Source organism: Artibeus jamaicensis, unplaced genomic scaffold (genome assembly GCF_021234435.1).
Source record: "Artibeus jamaicensis isolate MK-2021 breed Jamaican fruit bat unplaced genomic scaffold, CSHL_Jam_final scaffold_369, whole genome shotgun sequence".
Classification (NCBI taxonomy): domain Eukaryota; kingdom Metazoa; phylum Chordata; class Mammalia; order Chiroptera; family Phyllostomidae; genus Artibeus; species Artibeus jamaicensis.
In genome coordinates, this window is record NW_026522042.1 from 43803986 (window position 1) to 43819378 (window position 15393).

The 15393-nt window shown below is 47.0% G+C and overlaps 1 protein-coding gene across 1 annotated transcript in view; it reads left to right on the forward strand.

Moving 5' to 3' along the window:
• Positions 1-2769: 2769 nt before the first annotated feature.
• The window catches only part of MAP1B (microtubule associated protein 1B), a 92449-nt gene continuing 79825 nt past the window's right edge, over positions 2770-15393 (forward strand). The window contains exons 1-2 of the mRNA XM_037149068.2: positions 2770-3034; positions 10941-11042. Of these exons, the coding sequence (XP_037004963.2) occupies positions 2851-3034; positions 10941-11042 (286 nt within the window). The 5' untranslated portion in view covers positions 2770-2850. The remainder of the gene's footprint in view (positions 3035-10940; positions 11043-15393) is intronic.

The following is a 15393-nucleotide window of genomic DNA, read 5'->3' on the forward strand; positions in this document are numbered from 1 at the left end:
CTTATATTCATGACCATATTTTGCTGTGTATAATGTGCACCTTTGTGCCCAAATTTTTGAGGGAAAAATAAGGATACACATTACATGAGTAGGACTAGGTACTTAAAAAAACCAGCTTTGCTTGTTTCTGATCACTGCAAAGCCCACGTTACACAAAGTGCAAAAGCATCGCAGTGGACTTGAAAAACAAGTATTTAAATCTAAATAAATAAATAAATAATTGAATTTAAAAATTAAAACAAAAGATTTTTTTTCCTGACAGTTTGGGCCAAAGACGTGGGTGCACATTTTACACAGCAAAATATGGTATGCCATTTACTCCTCTCTCACACAGTTACAAAGTCATTATTCTTCCCAGCATATAGATAAAGAGACTGAAGGTCACGGAGTGTAGGTCACTTGCCCAGTCACGAAGCTGTGCAATGGCAGTCAGCCGCTCTAGTCTGTGTTTTCCGGTAACGTCTCCATTTTTCAACATGTGCATGACGAGTTAGGTGGTTCGTGCTCACGGCATTTAATTGCACTTCCTCACCCAGTAAGAGAGCTCTGCTGTCATTTTCATTCAACCTTCCCTCACGTCCTGCCTGGCTCCGGAGAACAAATCAGTCAGGTGCCAGCACGTCCTCAGCACCTCTCTAACCACCGCTAATCTCCATTTCTAACCTAGAAAGTACACCTGGGGTCAGAGTCCTGCGCAAATAGCAGTGGTGTAGAGCAGGATATGCTCGGTCTTAAGGATCCTTTCTACGTGCAAGTGATACTGGTGTTTCCATTTATACAGCAATGAAGAATTTCATTTAAAAATAAAATTAAGTAAAAGAACTAGAGCTAAAGGAAACTATTACATAAATAAAAGTGATGGTGCCCTGACTGGGTGGAGCACCCTCCCACAAAGCAAAAGGTTGCTGGCTTGATTCCAGGTCGAGCACGTGCCTGGGTGGCAGGCCTGGTCCGCTGGTTGTGGAGCAACCATGAGAGGAAACTGATTGATGCTTCTCTCCCTCCCTTTCTCCCTTTCCTTCTCTCTGAAAATAAACAAATAAAATTTAATTAAAAATAAATAAAAGTGATGGTGGTCCAGAGAAATGGAAGATAATCAATCACTAGGTGACATTGGACTCCAATGGCTGACTTCCAGGAACCAGTGTTCCTCACTGTACCTTCTACCCCAGGCCGGGACTTCAGTGCTGACCTCACCTCTCTAACGGCAACTGAATGCCTTCTCTTGACCAAGACAGAATCTGTTACTTCCCTTGGAAACTCTTTCTCACTGTTCACTGGTGAATGCACCTCACCAGTGAGCCTGTCTCGGACCCCAGCGCCGCAGGCCAGATGGTTATCTTTATTCCCTACTGATCAGACTTGCATGCCTGCAGGATGGGGCCACAGCCTTTGGCTGCCCACATCTCCCAGGCCAGGGTTTCAGGAAAGAGCTAGGGGCTAAAAATACATCACCGGTGAGTCAGGGTTGTTAATACCTAAGACAACAATCTATTTGGAAATCTTAGCATATCCAGGTGATTTTTAAAACTAATATTCATTCTAGTATTAAAACTATATCAACTGCTCTGATTTCCCTCCATTCCTCTTTCCTAAGCCTCCAACGCCCCAGTCCTTTCCGAGGGTGCCATGTTTGCGCATTTTGTTCCTTCCTTGCCACCACCACCCCTTTTCTGGGACCAAAGCCATATTCAGTATGTTTGTGCGAAATGGTGGTAGATGGGCTGCCTTAAACACTTTTATGAGTTCTTCTAAACATAGACAAAGGCAATAAAAATTCCCAATGCTTCATATATTTTAAAAGACATCATTGTCACATGAAATAATTTTGCTTGTGTGTTCCCTGAGGAACTGAGAAGTACATTACAGTCACCATGATCTTGCTGGCCGACAGTATCTTCTCTTTATTCTTTGCTAAGTCTGATACTATCTCTCCAGCGTATTATTAAGAAAATAAATCTGTATGTAGGGTAATGCATCTGTATTCCTCTCATTTCCTATGAATATCAAAAAGCCAGTACTTTTTCATCATTGGGCCTTGCAGAGTAGGGCCCAAAGCCTAAACAATAGGTTTTGCATTTTTTAAATGTGTTCTTTAAATGAAGTTGATTAATGTTGCTAAGTACTGTAAGTCTTCCTAATTCCACAAAGCCAAAGTAAAAACAGGTTTTGTCTTCCTGGGCGGGGTGCCCTGAACTTGATGCCTGCTGTGCTAGCTTAGCTTCTGAGAACCTGGCTTCATCGCGGGACACAAGGCAGAGGCCTGACCTGTGCCCCTCTGACGAGGTAAACATCCCCATTCTGCAAATGGAAACCCATCCCGTCCTCCTGCACAAGCGGGGTGGGGGTTGGAGCGGTTAGCGGGCATGGGAGGACGTAGGATGGAGTGTTTTCACAACTGCAGCCCCGGCCTCAGGGTTCCCCAGCCCTTTCACGGTCGGCCCTGCCCGGACCATTGTCCGCACACCTCGTCCCTCCAGCTTCCGGGCCCGAGTGAGATGATTTGCTGCAGATGACATCAGCCCTGGGCCAACGGCTGGAAGAGAGGAGGCAGCCACCGCGTGAGGATGTGCCGGGTGGTCCTTTCCTCCTCCTCTTCCTCCTCCTCCCCAGCTCCTTGCCTAGTCTCCGTATAAAAGCGGCATCACCCCCGCCCGCTCTCACTCCCCACTCCTCTCCTCCGCGCGCTCCAAGAGAGGGCGGAGGGGGAGGCGGCGCGCAGCGCCGGGAGGAGGGGGGACGCAGGGGGCGGAGCGGAGACAGCACCTTCGGAGATAATCCTTTCTCCTGCGGCAGAAGACAGGAGCGGCTGGAGCGAGACACCTCGCTGAGGCTTAGCGAGCCGGCAGGATGGCGACCGTGGTGGTGGAAGCCGCGGAGCCTGAGCTGTCCGGCAGCATCGCCAACCCAGCGGCGTCAACTTCGCCTAGCCTGTCGCATCGCTTCCTCGACAGCAAGTTCTACCTGCTGGTGGTCGTCGGCGAGATAGTGACCGAGGAGCACCTGCGACGCGCTATAGGCAACATTGAGCTCGGTAAGAGGCCCTGCGCCCCCAGGGGACGAGCTCGGGCAGCCGCACAAACGCGACCCCACCCAGGGCGCAACAGTCACCTTCTTCAGGCTCGCCCCACACCCACCCCTCCCCGCCACCTCCCGTACAGGGTGTGGGCTGTTTTCTGAGCTGATTTCAGAGAATAATGTGAATTTGATTGAGATCCGCATTAGGAGAGTCTCTCCTAACCTTGGAGGATCTGTCACTAGGCTGGCTCTGCAGGTCCGAGATAGCCACCATCTCCCGCTAAATGAAATGCAGGTGTCAGAGGAGTAGAAGCCACAATAAAACCAAAGTCCCAGGAAGCAAAAAAAAAAAAAAAAAGAGGGGGGGGGGGGGGTCTTCTGCAGCCACTCCTTTCAGCCTCCTTCTTACCCCCTCGAAAATAATAGACACCCCTTCTCCCCATCAGACCCGAGGCTGAAGCACCATGCGCCAAGGCCCGCGTGGGAATCATCCTCACCACCTCAGCCATTTCAGCCCTTGAGAAATGCCTTTCCTGGTTTGAACCTTCGGATCTTTTCTTCCCTGGGAATGACTAGGCTAGTCCTAGGGCCACGCCCGTACCGCCCCCCCCTCCCCCGGGACGCAGATGGAGAGCCGCCTGCACTTCGTTCCCCGACCGTGCCAGCCTCTCTACCGCCCCTGGGACCTTGGTTACAGCTTTGAGAAAGGACAATGGGACCCCAAGTTGTGGGGTGGGGCTTCTTCTTCAAAAGTCGCAGCTTCGGGAGTGATGGGTGCGGGGGCCGGGGTCAGATAAGAGGGTGGGTGGGCAGGACCCGCGCCTCTGCCCGTGCGCGCCCTGAGAGCGCGCTCTGTAGGGGCGGAATAGCGGTTCGCTGGGGACCCTGGGCGGGGCCGGAGGGTCGCACCCCCGCAGCCTACGGTCCGAGGACCGACCCGCCCCTCAGCCCCACCGGGGCTGCGGCAGTGCTTCCACCTGCCTCCGCACTGCGGCGCCCCCACTGGGCGCACCCCGCCTGGGCCTCGGGCTTGGGGGTGCTGCGTGCCCCCCTCCTCTTCCTCAGCTCAGCTTTGTTGCGCTCGAAGTCACCCTCTGGGCAGCCATGGTCTCTGCCTTTCCCTTCACCCTCGACGTCCCAGACCACCCCTCGCCCCCGACAGAGGTCTCCGGGTCCCCGCGCAGCCCCTGCCCGCGGTTCTCTCGGGGTGGTGCTGAAGCATTTCTGCCAGGAGACACCCGCGGGTGGGCGTGGTGCAGTCCGCAGTGCGGTCTCTACGGCGGCCCGAGGCGGACAAAGGGCGTTCACGCAGCCTTCGTTTCCCACCCCCCTTCCCGCCCACCAAAAAGGACTAAAGGAAAACCTTATTTTAGATGAGAAAATAAACGCTTGTCAGTCACTTGCCTCTGCATTTGCAAACGGCAGCTTGTCCCCAGAACAAAAGGCTGCAGGGTGTGGACTGGAGTTGCAGACCTGGTTCTTCTTTTGTTTAACTTTGAAGCACAGATTTTCCCTTTAAGCTAAAAAAGAAAAGAAAATAGTGGGCAGTGTGAAGGCTCTTTCATTCAGGAGAAAAATCAAGAATAAAAGATTTCGATAGTGAAATGCCTTACTAGACCATCTCAATAACACTTATTTTCAAACTATAGGCCTTTAAGCTGATCTGTTCTAATTTATTGTATTTGCACATTTTCTCCTTGGAAAATTTCACACGTACTGACTTTAGGTGTGGCTCCTTATGAATCAGTGACTTTGGCTTTAATTTTTTTTTGTCAGCACCATCGGCAGGGAATAATAATACATTAGGAAGTGCTTTTCTGTCTATAAAATTTTTACAACCACACGATGTGGTGGTCCATGAGAGGGGCTTTCGGCCCCATTCTAGAGATGAGGGCCTAGAGAGGCAGGAAGGGTAAGGAGACCAGCTCAAGGTCACAGCACTTACAAGTGCCGGAAACGCCGCCCCTGCAGCATCACTGGAGCTTTGGCCCTGCCCTCATGTTAGTGCGGGCAGGCGACTATCAGGGAGATCGAGCAGCAGTTTTCAGAGCTCGTCTTTGTACAGTCATCTACTTCTGGTCCGCAGCCTTTGCCGGGAGGTGGTTCAGAAATCACCTTCCCGCTGTCATTATCTTCCTGCTTTGTTACCCGGCGGGTCATGCTTTCAGTACCCCATTCCTCAAGGGGTTCCTTCAAGCTTCTGCTTGAGGATAAAGTAGATGCATTCAAGAACTACTGTGAGGTGCTCTCTGTCCTTACTCTTTTTTACATTACTAGCACTAAATGATAAAGTTCAGATTTGTCTTCCTGACATTTTTAAAAAATTTTTAAACATTGTGATGAAATAGTAGATAGAGAGGGAAAGGCAAGAATCATAGATGAGGAACTCAGTAAATTTTCAAGAAATGAACACACCCATGTGCCCCAGATCAAGACTCCTGCACTACTGGAATCCCAGAAGCCCCTCATGTTCCCTTTCTAATCACCATGCCTTCCTAGTTTTCATTCCCTAATTTGCATCAGGTTTTTGCATGAAACTCTGAAATGGCTGTATTGATCCCATTAAGAATCAACCAAGTGAGTGAACAGAGCCACTTCCTTACACTCAGTAACAGATGCTGCTTTTCCTCTGGAGATTGCTCTCCAGAGTCCTGGGGTCTCGGATGCAGCTAACGCTGCAGAGCCTTCCAGTGCTAAGTGGTCCCACAGCTTTCCAGACCGTGAGATGACTTAGCAACACGGCAGGCTGGCCCTGTTTCCCCAGGCCTGACACGCTGCCACGGCCTCTGCCTTCAGGTCCCAGCAGGGCCCCCTCCAGAGGTCATTCTGGTGCCTCTGCTGTGGCTGCTGGTGCCTGCGGGCCACACTGTGTGAAGCAAGATGGAGGTGCTCCAGGGGCTTGGGCTCCGATTGTGTGCTGCAGGCCGGGAAAGCAGGTCTGCATCTGTTACTCTTACTTCCTAATCTGCCCTCCTACCTCAACTGATGCTTCTGTGGGTTTGAGACGTTGGTGACTTGGATTTTTGCCATCCAATTATTTAGGAAGCCTAGAATATCAATCTGTAGGAAGACAGTGGTAATGCGGTAAATCACCAAGCCTGAAACGTCCCAATATAGATGCTTTGGAAATGCTTCTTGAAACCAAGCAAGAAAAATGAGTGCGTTTTCTCAACTTCAAAAAGCAAAATGTAGGGTTTGGTCATTTCTTTTTAAGTTTGAAACAAAACAAGAGTCTTTCCTTGGACTGGTGTAGATTTATTTAGTTAGTTATGCAGGACTTTATGCCAAACCAGTGCCATTACCACCAACGCCTGGTCCTCAGAACCTCCTTTGCCCCCTTCCTGGTAACCCCCCAGTGAGGACATCGCAGCCATCCCGTTTTGAGCAGAGCCCCCACTCGCCAGTTTGGTTTAGGACATGGACTACATGGACCCATGCCTTGCAACTGAGTCCTAGAACTTTGTGAAAGGAATTTTCATTGCTTCATTTTATTGTTTTAAAGGGATACTAAGTGTCCGTCTAAGGCTTTCAATTACTGGTAAAGAGTATAACTTTCCTCTAGGTAACGAATCAGCAAGATTTGTTCATAGAAAGATACATGTGTATAGCAACTACTGCCCTGGATTTTTAGATGTAAGTTTAGCTAAATACATTGTAACTTTCCGAGGTCACTTTATTGAATATTTGCAGTCTAAGATAGCTAAGAGAATTAAGAACCCAGGAAAGTTTGGGTTTTGGTTTTCATTTTATTTCAGTAGGAAAAAAAATCAACACATGATGGTGGCTAACATAAATGTTAGAGAGTTAAATTTATAGCCATCCATATACTTTACAAAGTCAAAAGGCAGGTGGATTTCTGCTTGTGCTGCTTAATCGGTATTATCTAAGGGTCCTGTGGTCCATGCTGAAATATAAGCCAGTCCCCAAATTTAAGGTCATTGAATTGATGATTCATTGTTAATCTTTTCTAAATGCTTACTTTTAAAATAAGCTTGACAATAAATAAATTATTATAAATCTCTTCTTTTGTTTGTTTCTAATGTGAAATGCTATCCAAGACCTAAATTACTTATCAGCAATGTTTTGAAATGATGAACTGTGTATGTAAGATATTGTCAGCTTTATACATAACATATATATTATGAACGTCAAGTTGTTGACTTTGAAAAAAAAGGAAGAAGGTAAATCAAAGGTTAGGTCAAGGAAAAAACATAAGGAAACTTTGAGAAATAAAACCTTGAATTTAGCAATTCCTTTGTTTTAATTTTCGTCAGTTGATGATACTAATCTGACTTCAGATCACGTTTTCCCGTGGTTTTACAAACAGAACCTCCTGGGTATAGGTTGGTCCTTTAGGTACTCGTAAAAGATATTAAAAAAGCCAGTTAGTTTCTCAGAGGGAGCAACTGATGAAGCCCGTGGAGGGGAAGCAACTTGTCAAAAGCCCAAAGAGCTGCCAGAGAGAAACCACGTGCCATGTCAACGTGGAGAATCCATGGCCAGTGTGTTCTGCATTCTTCAGTCTACTTTCTCCTTTAGGGATATAGATTTTAGCCTTCGAACGGAAGGTGATTTTTTAAAAAGTGTTGGTTTCTTTAAATAATCCTGCAAAATGCTTGCGTGATTGGTAAACTTGGTCAGATCTGACCTGTGTAAAGCTGGGCACCCCAGCTCCCCATTAATTTAACCAGGCTTCTCCTGTGGTGACCACACCCCCCACACACACATATACAACATTTTCTCCTTTTTCCATTGAAAACTGAATGTGCATTCCAGCCTCCCCTTTGTGCACTACTCCTCAGGGGGTGCACAACTGACCTGAGGGGAGAGACCCTTTTTTACCCCCAGTCTCCTTGGCTGGAAAGCTGGCTGAAAGAGCAAGGTCACTCCTTTCCAGGGGTGGGGGACAGCCCAGATTGGGTGGGAGGGGCTCAAGATGCCTGGCTGGAGGCCAGCTTCCCAGGAGTGAGTGATGGCCTCTGGGTCCAGGAGTTCAAGAAGCAGAGGTTTATCTCCTCCAACTGTTAGAGGTGTTCTGCTTTGCCCCCACGTGGGTAAGCCAGTGAAGGGGCACAGTCTTCATAGAGTCTGGAGAAGCAAAGCCTCAAGGAAGAGCTTAACCTGCCCTTTACTGGGGGTGGGGGGTGTTGAGGCAGGGGTAAGTCAGAAAAAGGGCCGTGAATTTACCCTGGCTTCTCTACAACCTGTCACAGACCGGATGACCTGCTTCTGAAAGCCTCTTCTGAGGGACCTGCTTTCTGAAAGCTGACACCCCACTGCCCTCTCCAGCCATGAATTCAGAGGGGAGAATGTGGGAAGGGCCAGAAAAGGGTTTTTTGTTTGTTTGTTTTTGTCCTAAGAGTTCTAGAGTGCCCACTAATGGCTTCCTCTTAGACGTGAAGGGGAGATACACAAACCTACTAAGTGCAGCATCAACCTTCCTTGAGAGGCACTGTTTGCCTTTACTAATTTCTACAGTAGAAGGCACAAAATCATTACAAAGTATTTTATTTCTAAAATTGGTGTAGAAAGTGGCCTGGTTCCAAAAATTTCTTTTCTAACTGAAATAACCAGTAAGTCCATTATAACCTTTATTTTATAAGTGGTAGTAGTGATTATGCATTGTTAAGAAATAATTTGGCCAAAAATTGCTTCCTTAAAAAGAGAACTTTAATTTTTTAGTTTCAATGGGTATATAAAACCAAGAAGTACTTTAATCAGCTGTTTATTAGTGTAATTTCAAAATTACTCAATATTTTTAATATTTCATACTTTTTCCTTTGCTAAATTACAAATCACACAACCAGGAGTTCGTGAAATACAGAGCAGGCATTTAACTGCATGTGTCCTGACAGGTTAATTGAAGGCAAGGGGCAAATGGCAGACGACAACGTACGAGCAAAGTGATGTATAACCCTCGATAAAGTCATTCAAATGATGTAGCAGTTTGAACGTTACTTGGAGCAAAGACAGGAAAATTGTATGAATTTAATTTAAATACACACGTCTCATTATGAACTTATTGACCCAACTTGACAAGCCAGAAGCCAGAGTGGAGCTCAGACCTGGAGCCGAGAATCCAATCAACAGCCACTAATGAAGCAGTTCCGTCCGCGCTGTGGCACTAGATGAGGAGAGAGCGCACATGGGTTGGGGTAAAATATTCTAATGAATTCAGGCCTCTCAACCTGTCAGGCTTTCTGTGAAACAAAAAGATCCCATTTATCATTTCTGCACTAGAAAGATCCACAAGATCTCAACATGCCTTTCTTGTTAAAATTTAAATACTCCGTTAGCACAAAGGCAAACTGAGACTGTTAATGTTTCCAGGGAGACCCATAAAATTCTCCCTTGTAATTTGGCCTCTCTTTGGGAATGTTAACTCTTTCACACCTGAATTCTTCCCATGGGTTGTAGGAGAAATTTCTACCTCCGTTTAGTAGCTGTACATCTCTTGGAAAATATCCTTCATTGTTGAAAAGGTGTTTTCGATGTACAGTCAACTGAGTTCCCAGAATCTTTTTGTAATGAGTGCCTTCCTCCCTCCCTCCCTCCCTCCCTCCCTTCCTTCCTTCCTTTCTCTACCTTAACGCTTTGCAAGAAAGGAAGCATGAACTAGAGATAAGTGGAAGTAAATGCGGATATGCATTTAGGCGTTAGAAGTGTGTGAAAGTAACACCCTGTCATACATACTACCAAGTCTGTGCTAATTACTAACAACCAGCCAAAATGATAGTTTACCAGCTGAGCTATACCTGTAGGTTCAAGCCCCTAACCTTAGTGGCTTTGCAATAAACGATTGTTGTTCCAGAGATTTGTTCCTGGCCATTCTGGATGTTCCATGCAAAGGGACAGTTATGGACACCATATACTGGCTCTGCCATAGCCATCTATTTAAAAAATATATAAAACGACATAAAAAACAACGCACACCCTGAAGTGTTGTGTTGCTCCCCAGATCTCCCTTCTGCGAAGTCCTTGGGTTCCACTGCAGCCCTCTCCTCTGGGAGGGCGGAGGGCAGAGGGGCAGGTGGGGGGTAGGAGGCAGGGCATCTGCGGTCCTTGCCCTGTTGTTCCTCGCGCCCCAGCTTCCAGCCTAGTGAGCAGAAGCCTGAACTTCTGTGGGAATAAACGCTGTACGGCTTGCAACTCTGTAGAAAGTTCATAAAATATAAAAAGCTGCCATATTTCTTTGCCCCTGGATAAGAAAACTCAGCACAGCTAACAATTGTGAATGAAAGAGATGCCTGCCAAGCTAGTCAGGTAAAACAGCTGCCTGGGAGGACTGGCAGGCCAGGCCTCGAAGATTGAGATCCAGCCTCTATATCAGAGGTCACACTAATTTTGGATTTGATATCCAGGGGTTGAGAAACCAAGGTCAAAAAATGGGGCGGGTAAAGAAAAGAAACTCCGCACACACCAGATGCACAGGGGCACCGATAAGGCAAAGGCCTGGGCTTGGGTGTCAGCCCCCACGTGTCTGGCCTTCCCACCCTCATTCTGCATTTTCTTGCTACTTACAAGTGGACCACGGACAAGCCCCATGGTCTGGCGGCCTCTGGACAGCTTCGGAACTCACCATCTTTCTGTCCTTTCTGTTCCCTCCCTGGAGGAAAGCCTGTCATTTTCCTAATAACTGTTTTCTTTGACTCTCCCAGAAAAGCTGCATTTACGCTTTATGAGGGGCGGGAGTTCGGTCGACATGGCCAGTTATGCCTCCCCTGTGGCCTGGTGGAGAGACCCCCCCGCCCCCGCCCCGCCCAGGCCTCCTGTGCCACGGGCGTCTCTGCCCACCACCGAGCTCTTCAGAAAAGGAGTGTCCACATCCTCCCTGAAGGCCTGAGAAATGTCACCGACATCTCCCAAACCACTCTGAAATGACTGACTGGAAGTCTGTCAACTGTCTTCCTTTCCCTCTGTAGGAATCCGATCCTGGGACACAAACCTGATTGAGTGCAACTTAGACCAAGAACTGAAGCTTTTCGTATCTCGACACTCGGCAAGATTCTCTCCTGAGGTCCCAGGTGAGGCTTGGGTTCTCTGAGTTAACTGAGAATTAGACGGGAGGGGAGAGTAGGCCGTGGACTTGAAAGCTTTGCCTGGGGCATCGAAGAGACTTTCCTATCGCCGGAGGATTCTTTGTATTTGTTAGTATGTACTGGGTTAGCCAGAAGCCATATTTTAAGAAAGTCAACTCTAATTTGTCACTGTGTGGTTTTCATATTTTGTGGATTCTCAGTGAGAGGTGTTTCAGTTCTGGGATAATTTTGTTGTTGTTGTTGTCTTTATGTACTCTGACTTTAAGGGATTGCAAGCTATTTAAATGTTAATTTTAGTCAAATGAAGTTATGAATATAAATTAGCTGCCTCCAGAATCTCACAACACCCCTCCCTCCCAAGAAAAAAAAGAAACATTTGCATTTCCAAATGAAATTTACATCATCATTTCATCCTTGCAATATCACCCCCTTTTCTTAGTGTTGGTAAAAAAAAGTCTGAAATTCCAACTGCTGTTAAAATAGCCTTTCTTTCAGAGATGAAAAAGAATACTACAGAAAAATTGAAGGTAAGAACACCAAAAATTGTCCTGAGTGTGAAGATGCTCCCACTAACCAGACACCTCATGGGGGGATGTACCCTGTCACTGGAAGGGACCAGGCCACAGCAGGTCTGCCCCAGTAAGACCTGGAATGTGTGGGTTCTTCATGCAGGAAAGATTTCCGGACACGAGTCCAGGTGGTTTTGAGAGTACACTTATTAAAACTGGGGACAGTGAAACAAAGGAAGGGCTTAAGATAGAAGAAGCAAGGTCATAGCAACAGGAGTGGGCCCAGGGGGAGCCGCCTTGGCCCTTTGGAGAGAAAATCACAGAGGTAAAAGGAGTGAGCCAGCCGGGCTGTGTGGACTTGGGAAACAAGCAACAGAGGCGAAAGGAAGGCGCCTGGAGACAGGTTGAAGGGGTGAGCCCCGGATGAGCCGCCTCTGCCTGCTGCTTCCCTGGTTTCAAGTCTCCTGGGGACCTTTAGGGCTTGAGAGAAGGAAGGCAGAGATGCAAGCCTTCCTGTGGGAGAAGTGGGGGAAAGACATGCGCGTGCCCCAGGGAGAGCATGCTCCAGGTTCTTTGTCTTAAAAAGTTTTTATCTGTTTTCTAAAGGTGGGGAATTTTAGGGGAGGTCTGGGGGGGATCTCAATAGAATATTCGCCAGTTTTCCAGATGTGTCCTTTGATGTGCTGATGCATGAAAATGAGCCAACAGAGGGGTCAGGGTCATTCTCTGGTCAGTTTCACCTTCAAAGGCTGACACTGGAAAGGGACCCGGACCCAGGCGGGTCTGTCCTGGCATAGTCTAAAAAGTGTGAACCATTTGCTCCTAATGTCCTTGGTTAGGGAAGATGAGATCTTGCGACTTATTAGCTGGCTGTAAATTGCTTGGCCACCTGTTCAGCTGCCTGGCTCAGTTTCTCCATTCTCCTTGGCAAGGGATTTCCCTAGCCTCTTACTGTCCCACCTCACGCTGGCCTCCAGGCCTGGGGATGTCATCAGACTCACCATCTGGCCTTCCCCTTGTAAACAGTGACCCATATTTCTCCCAGCCGGTCACATTTAAGATGATGAGCAGAGTTATGGGCCCATAAAGACTCCAAACCTGGGACGTTTTTCTCCGAAGTTCTGCCATCGATCCATCATGAATACTGTATTACACTTTATTTCTTAACTAGCACTTAAATTTTACATAAAATAGAGCAGAGAATACTCTTTTCTTGCATGATTTCGTTAAATGATTGCTAATTTTATGGGCATTGATATAAAATCGAGAATGGGGTGCAGCCTTCTTTGACGGACTGCATCATACTAAGTTGGCCTTATCCACACCGACATTGGAAACCACTTATACGTGCAATGTCAGTACCTTCGGGAATCACCGCTGGCTGCAGCAGTATGCCTGCGAGGCAGTCCCAGTTCTTCTTTTTGAGTTTGATATTAGAATAAAATCCCATATATTCGAGTTAGTAAATGAATCGGGGCCTTCAAACATGGAATCGAGTGTGTGCGCTAAGAAAAACATAGCAAGAACTGGCCCCTTAAAAGTCAAACCCTCTGCAGAGCCACGTGCAGAACCAGGCCTTTGTACTGAGAGACAGAGAACGGTGTCGAGATGGTCAGAGAGCACGTGACTGGCCGGAGTGAAGGTACAGTATGTGGTTGTGTCTCTCATTCTCTGTTGTATTTTTATGTCTTGCACATCTCCATAACTTTTAAACCCATCTTACAAAAAAGAAAAATAAGGGAAGTACCCTGTTCCAACAAGTGTGTTTCAAAATGTAAATTCAAGCTGCTATCCTTTCTCTGTAGGTTGTTTTGGCTTTCTTACTATGACAGTTTGTAGGACTACTTTTTGGGGGGCAGGTAGCAAAGCCTATGATTCCCCGTTGTGTTCACTCATCCTCGGATTGACTTTATAGAATGGCAGCTGTGTATTGCAAAGTGAGAGACTGCGAGGATTGCTAAAACGTGAACTGCTTTTGGACCAAACATGTACATTACTGTAGTGGACTAGGAAGGTCAAGTTCCCCCCTCTGAAAGCCACCACTTTTGCCCATTGTACCATCCTCCCTCCTTTTCCTGCTGTCACCCACAGTAAGGGCGGGTCACCTATCTAGTGGTGTCAGTGCTTCGCTGGGCGCTGTGACTGCAGATTACTTACAAAAGACTAGTGATAACCTCAAAGTCAGCTGACAGCTCCTGCAGGCAGCACAACCAGATTTGTGCCTTGGTACTAGTTTTTAAACATGGTTTTGAGGTTCAGTTTGCCTTTTTCTCTGGGAATGCAGGTCTCAGTCAAGCCCACCCTGAAAGGCTTAGTCATCTTGAACAAATATCCTTGAAGCAGGAGCCTGGACTCGGATGCTTTCTCAGCAAAGGGGGTCATCTTGTGTGAGTAGTGAGGTTCTAGGTGCCCCAGGTCTTGAGAAGGTGAGCCCTGGGTTCCCTAAGCCCTGGCCTCCGCCGCCGGCATGCTGTGATTCTTGGCCTGCTAGTCATCGGGGGCCATTTCCCTCTCTCTGAAAGCTGTTGCAGCGTTGCCTTCCCCAAAGATCCTTCTGCAGACAGCTGCCTGTGCTCAGCGCGGGTCCCTGCTGGTCTCCCTGCGGTAGAACCGTTCTGGCCACATCTAAGCGGGGCTCCAGCCAGACCGGTTATCTGTCTGCAGAGAAAACGTTAGGTTCTCTCACCAACCTCCCCAGCTTTCCCTCAGTGAATGTTGGACAGTTGTGCCTTTTCAAATCAGAGCAATAGCCTTATGTTCCTTGATACTTATGAATTCAAACGTTATCCTGAAGTCATTTCTATAGTATAGCATGTTTTTTTGGTATCTTACTCACATTGGATGAAAATCATTTTTTATGTCTCCCCACAGGAGTAGAAATAGGCTTACCGTGCTTCCTTGTCCATTCCTGTTTGCTTTTTTCCCTAATTTAACTTCAGATCTGTGTAATGGGAGGAGGGTGTGTTCTCAAAAGTGCTCCATGATCATCAATGGGGTACAAATAAATACATACCAACCATTCCCAGGACAAGGGATACCAGGAGGAAAATTAATTTTAATTTTCTTTTTTTCCCATCATTGTGTCCCTCCTGCCTATTAAAAAAAAATTGAAGATTTTGAGGACCCAAATTCTCGCCAGCAGCATAGCATACTGATCACGCGTATGGATCCTGACCCTGACGGGTGTGGTTCAGTTGGTTGGCATCATCCTGCAAAGCAAACTGCCACCAGTTCGATTCCCGGTCAGGACACATTCCTGGGTTATGGGTTCAGTCCCTGGTTGGGGTGTACATGTTTCTCACATTGATGTTTTTCTCTTTCTCTCTCCCTCCTCCTTTCTCTAAAAATAAATAAATAAATAAAATCTTTTTAAAAAAGTGTGTATTCTGGATCCTAGCTCTGACAATTGTTTGCTGTAGGATCTTGGACAAGTCACTTAACATTTTTATGCCTCCGTTTATAAAACAGGGACGGTCACTTCTACCTCATGGAATTTTCATGAGGATCAAATGAATTAACGTGTGTAGAGCTCCCGAAACAGTATTTGTCACTTGGTAAAATAATGAACATAAGCTAGTGTGAAAATTGTCTCCCTTGCTGAAAACCTATTTGACTTGTATACTTGGTGATTATTATTATCTGTGAGAAATACTGGCTTTTAGATATCGGCTTAGTTCCTTTTTGTAATGGTATTACAATTTGTACTAAAGATGTTTCTCAGAGAAACAACCGCCTTTGGCATTATCAGAGGGAACAGAGCTGTGGTCGTGTGTAGGGGGCAGCAACATTCCATGAGTGAGTTCGGGAAGGTCCTTTGAGAGTCGGAG